General features: G+C 43.7%; 1 protein-coding gene across 1 annotated transcript in view; it reads right to left on the bottom strand.

Annotated features, from left to right (window-relative positions):
• Window positions 1–1,575: 1,575 nt before the first annotated feature.
• The window catches only part of PTGFRN (prostaglandin F2 receptor inhibitor), a gene marked incomplete at its 5' end in the record, with an annotated part of 37,330 nt that continues 32,905 nt past the window's right edge, over window positions 1,576–6,000 (bottom strand). Inside the window, 2 exons of the mRNA XM_010295839.1 lie at window positions 1,576–1,865; window positions 3,123–3,428. Of these exons, the coding sequence (XP_010294141.1) occupies window positions 1,699–1,865; window positions 3,123–3,428 (473 nt within the window). The remainder of the gene's footprint in view (window positions 1,866–3,122; window positions 3,429–6,000) is intronic.

Below are 6,000 nucleotides of genomic sequence, written 5' to 3'. Positions count from 1 at the left end.
CAGATACTAGAACTGCAGCTCCCCTGGAATGTGCAGTGAGATGAGCTATTAGTGAAGCAGACTGAATACACAATGAATGTCTAGATTGGCAACAGCACACCACAGCCACTAACCTTCCGTGGATGCTCTCCTCTAGCATCTTTTATCTTAAAAAAAAAATAATCTGGAAAGGATTGAGCCCTGGCCTCAACTCTTATGTTTCTCACCCTTCTTGACACAAGCCAAACCCTGGCTGTGACATCATGTTGCAGTACAGTCCCACTTCCTTGTTTGTTTATACACAGTATCTTTATTCTGACTTTTATTGCTTAGAACACCAGCTGTGCTGGAAAGACAGAATTGCCTGGCAAAGGAGCTGCTCCCACTCAGGAGCCAGGTCAGTGTATGTGGAAGACCAAAGCAGGGCTTCTATACTATAGCACCTAGGAATAGGTCTCAAACCCACGGGGAAAGCCCTGCTGCAGGCCCATGCACAAGACCAGGTTCTTTGGAACCTGAAGCATTCTTGCTGCCCTCTTGGGCTTGCTCCTATTCCTACCCTGAGCTGCACCTCAGCTACTGCAGATCTCAGACTCCGCTAACAGGTTCAAGGGTTACCACTGAGTGACTGGCAAAAGCAGCACTGGAGTCTCGTCTGTGCATTTGGTAATACATAGTTTACAAGTCTTCTCTAAACACGATCAGTTGGCCAACTGCAGACAAAGATCCGTCTCATTTTTATTATTTTTTTCGTAAGTCACACTATCACCAGTGGAGCAAGGTCTACCACCTCTCTGCCGAGACCAGCAGAAGGCTAGGCCTTGAACCTAGACACCACGTGCCCCCCTGCCACAAGCTGAACAGGGTCTCAGGCACAATGTGAGCAGCTGTAGTGGAGAGAAAAGAAGGTGGAAGGGTCGGGGAGAAGGTGGCCATATGCAGACATCCAACTAATGTTTGTCTGAGGATTGACTCTTCAGGGTTGCCCAGTTAACCCCTATTCACCACAGCCAAGAGCTTTGAGCACTGAAAATAAAATAAAAAAAGTTTCAAAAAAGTAGTCTCAAAGACCTCCAGCCAAGTTACGTCTTGTGGTTAACTGCAAACTCTTTGAAAGCCAGGGAAGAGAAGGCATGCTAACAATCATAAGCCAGTTCTTTGCTGGAACAGTCTCATGAGGCACCAACAGAGGAACCTTCTCCAGCCTTCAATCCAGCACAGAGAAGTCTGAGATACCAACGTGGACAGAGAAAGGGAACAGGATGGTGTGATGGGAGTAGAAAAGTAGATTGGTTAACATGAAAGTCTAACACTTCTACCAGTCCCTTTCCCACCCATCACCCTGCCCATCATGCTTTCATACAGGGACATCTTTTCAAAACCAAGAGAGGGTGGGGGGCAGGGGGGACACCCACCAAACAAAAAAAACCCCTTAGTAAATTTTTTCACAGGGCCCCGCTGAAACAAGGCTCAACAGTTTGCACATTAGAAGGACATGATCCCTATGCAGAAAGTGCTGCTGGAAAAGGAGAACTCCGAGTCGCTAAATATGGCCTGAATGCTCTCAGGACATGATGTGTAACAAGGAGAAGCTTGAGGTCCAGGCTGAAATCAGAGAGGAAACACACTGTCTTGTCTGGGCCTATGAGCGAGTGTCTTGGCACAGTCCAAGAGACCCATGAGTCTCTCCCAAAATGCAAGTGTGTCTGGCTCCCACGCTCAGTCCATCTCCATCGACATTAGTCGGCGACGCTCTCGTCTTGTTTCCTGCACTTCCTTCTTGCAGCACCAACGGGAGCTGCAGTAGCCAATGAGGCAGGATAAAAGTCCAATGACAGTGGCCAGACCAATGCCAATCAACAGGGGATACTTGAAAGCATTCAGAACTGAAAGAGGAAGGCAAAGTCATTAGATATTACTGAGAAATTCAGAGATCCCCTTTATTTGTTCTTGCCTAAAAGAGAAGAAAATGCCACATTATTCAGTCATGGGCAGATTCAGTATTTCCGAAGGAAATTACATTAATTTTTCTTCTTGATTTCTGTGTTTTGAGGAAAATTAGTCTCTTACTGGATTCCTTTATCTTCTCACCCTAATTCTTCCTCCACCATTTCAAAGCCTCAGGGAGGCTGGAAACACCAGAGGAACCTTGCAGTGAGACAGCAAAGCAGAGCTAGTTCCAAGAGGTATTCTATTACCTGTTCCTCTAAACAAAAGCCTTGCAAAGTTTCCCTATCAGAGGCAGACTGTGGCTGCATTCTTTGTCATATGTTTCCAAATGGCAAGGAGTGGACTCCTTTATGCTTTGCTTGATTAGAACTACTCGTACAGTATATTCACTGCCACTCAGCAACCTTGTCTAATCAACCTCCAAAGTTGGTACCTAAACAAGAAATTTGATTTGTGGGCACCTACTGCTCAGTTAAAAGGCAGGGTCAAGAACTGTATGGAGTTTAGAAAGTACAGTTATAATAGTTATCTGCAAAGTAGGGACAACAAAAACTTCTGATTCCTTTCATGTTCATGGAACTTCCCAATATGACCTTTCCTGGAAATACTGAGAAGAAAGCAACTAGTTCAAAACACCTCCTGGATTAATTTTCCTCCTTAGCTAAGTGCTGAATGCAGCATGTAGCATGCAACCTGCTTCTCATGAAGTCTAGCAACACTTGCAAGGTTGGAAAGCAGATAAGGCATTAAGTGCAGGGAGCAGCATGTCTTGTGGTTAGGAGAAGGAGGAAGGAGTCAGAGCTTTGACTTTCTGTTCTCAGCTTTGATATTAACCACAGCATGACTCTACTTCAGCACGCCCCATCTGCAAACAGAGCCTTCCTCCTGCAGGTAGCAGAAGGGTTAACACTTGGAGAGAATACTATGCCTTGATTGAAAGGTGCCCCAGCTATGCAAAACATCACCAAGAGATGATCAAGAAAGAGAACACACCAGTCTCATCGAGTATGATCTGTTCAGGCCTACTTAGCCTACAGAATCTGGAATCAGAAGTTGCAAACAATAGAAAAAAGTAACAAAATCTAATGAGATTATCACAGGCACCTTTAGTAATAGCCATGGAGAATATGTGTCACAGAAAGACATAACAAGGTGTTAAAAAAAAAATTGCATAACTCACTGTAATCACTTACCATCCATTTTCACAGATAGAAAGATGGGTTTGGCTCTGATGTCAGGTTCCCGCTGCCATACACCAGTGGCAGATCGCACCCACGGAGTCACTACGCAATAGTGGTTCCCAAAGTCATGGTCCTCACAGCCATGCACACGGAGCCGGAATTCCAGCGGGCTGATTCTCTCCAGGCTAAGATCACTGCTCCCATTTCTCCTGCTCTGCGTGACAATCCCTCTCCGGTCCAACGAGGCCAGCAAGATGGGCTCTCTGTCCAACGCAAAGGAACGCACAGCAAACCAGGAGATATCAAAGGACATATCATCTGTATTTGTGGACAAAGAAGAATTTAGACATGTTGGTGAGCTCCAAAGAGTATTCATAGTGCCAATTCTTAGTGGAAAGGTTAATCTGCAAGCAGCATAGCCAACACTGGTCTGACAGTGGAAGAAAAAAGAAAGAAAAAAAGAAAAAAGGAAAAAAAGAGTGCCCTGAACATACCCTTTCTAGGAGGATTCAAGCAGTGAACTGCAATGAAAAACACTAGCATGAAGAATGTAGCTGCAGAAGAAAGGGTGACTTACTACAGGGACAACAAAGAAGAGATTTCTTGCTTTTCTGCCTGCCATTCTAAAATTTGTATTTCATCTCTGATCTAAGTTTTCACCAAGCTGGCTTAGTGTCATAATAAGTTCTATAACTATGCTGAATATACATTGAAAAGGGATTGGAAGTGCTAGGTATTTGCTAGCAGAGAGCGATTTGCAATCACTGTCTTCATGCAGGGCCTACACAACCACAAAATCAGAAGGCTCTTTCCTGAAGACTCCTTCCTTACATTTCATCTGCCTAAATGAATACAGAGATTCTACACAGAGCACAAAAAATTACCTACAAAAATACAGATCATTCAGGAGCAAAGCCTGACCACGATGCTTTTATACTTTTTTTTTTTTCTCCCCAGAGTTGTGGGTTACTGTCATGCATCATCAGGCATCACACCTTGTACAAGTTTTACCCCCCAAGGAGACAGTCTGTAAAACACATTTACAACAGCTTTAACATTTAACATAGCCGACAGACAGAGTTCATCAATACATCTACCTCTTTCTATGTTCATGCAAGATCCTATTGATCCCATTAGCAGATCTCACTCTTAACCCTATTAGGCTGATGTAGCTGAGTATCTACTTTAAAAATCACTGCTATTCTCTGCTAAAGTGAGGCCAGCACCACCTGTCAGACTGCAACCTGGCATGACCTAGAGCATAGACAGGAAAGCCTGTCCACTTGTTTCATCAGCAGGTCTTCCTTCCTGGCACTGATAGGCCCAAACTGGAAACAGAGGTTACTATTTCTGTCCTGAGTTTTGGGTACTGGTGGAATGTGTGCACAGGGCTTAACCTTTTCACACCCAAGACAGTCCCAGTGACTTTGGCGATGTATCAAACCTCCATTTGCTAGTATTGAGAGCTCTGAAAAATACAGTGTTAGCAACCTGAAATTTAAAACTGATCTTTCGTCTAATTGAGTTTGATCTTCTCTAAACTTCCACATTTGATCTCCAGGCTAACGGAAAAATTAAAGCCCTAAACCTGCTGCTGTACTCAAATTCATTGCAGATCTAAGTGAAGACATTTTTTAAGCCTCTATATCAAGCAAGGTAACACTTCAGGAAGGAAGGGAACCTTAAAATAATATTAAAATAATATTTTAAGGTAACATGAAGTAAAGGGACATCCTCAGCTCTGCTACTTGATGTATAGCGTCAGCTGGCCAGGTGGAACATTCCCCCTTACTGCAGACAAAAACCACCCACTGCTTGGGGTAGAATTAACTCCCCTGTAAGGTACACTGGTTTTACACACATCTTCAAAAATGAAACAGAAAGATGAGAAAGCAGATGTTACCACCAGAGATGCTGGCTGATCAAACTGTTCTGAGACAGCAGCCAGTTCCCTGCCCTGCCTGCCACAGCCAGCTGCTCCAGGTGACAGCACAGAACATCAAGAGAGCACCTTGCCTGTTTTGCAGGCCTACAACAGGAGTAGGTTTCCCCATCCTACATGGGGGTCAGATAGGTCGTATGGATCAGCAGCCCTCAACAATCACTCTTACCTATCATACTACAAATACTACTATTAGTTATTTGGCATAGCACTTGGACCACTTCCCTTGAAAGCAAAGTTAATATAAATTACCATAAATACACGTTCAGTTAACGGGACCAAACTCTGACCTCTTTGTGTACTCATCCAACTGTCTGTGGGAAACAGGGCCTCTACTGGAGAGCGCTCCGTTTCCATAAACTACTCTTCGTCTCTGCTGCCTGTTTATGCCAAATACGGTAAAAGCACTGGTCCACAGGCAGTCACGTCGGGAACGACCAAGTCCTTCCAGAGATCATCAAGACTGCCGTTAGCTCTTGTGTTTCCAGGTACCATAGCAGCACATGGACACCTTCCAGGTTAACTCCAACTACACTGAACACACCATTGTACTTGCTAAAAAAGGTTTAAACAATAAATTTAGATAAAAAAGAAATAATCTAGCCTTCAGATTCCCAGGCATATTGCTACCTTTGTAGAATTCCTTCTTTTCAGTCTCAGTTAAGTTGAGGTTCCCTTTCCTCCACATACAAGGATGAGTGCAGGCACTTGCTGTCATTTTGAAATAGCCAAATATATCTTCTATAATTACAACATAGGACAACAGTATTATGCCAACATATTTTATTAGTCAGTATACACAGTGTGCAATTAGTGACTCACTACAGACAGTCAGAGGGAGGATTTGGCTCCGAGTACTCTTTGTCACTATCCTCCTTGAAATAGCTTAATACAGCAAAGACATCTGATTCATTTCTATATATCTCTGGTTTTCATGCAATAAAACCA

The sequence above is a fragment of the Phaethon lepturus genome, unplaced genomic scaffold, assembly GCF_000687285.1.
Source record: "Phaethon lepturus isolate BGI_N335 unplaced genomic scaffold, ASM68728v1 scaffold14021, whole genome shotgun sequence".
In the NCBI taxonomy this organism is placed as follows: Eukaryota; Metazoa; Chordata; class Aves; order Phaethontiformes; family Phaethontidae; genus Phaethon; species Phaethon lepturus.
Note: the sequence above shows the minus strand (reverse complement) of the source record. Positions and strands in the feature narration are given on the sequence as shown.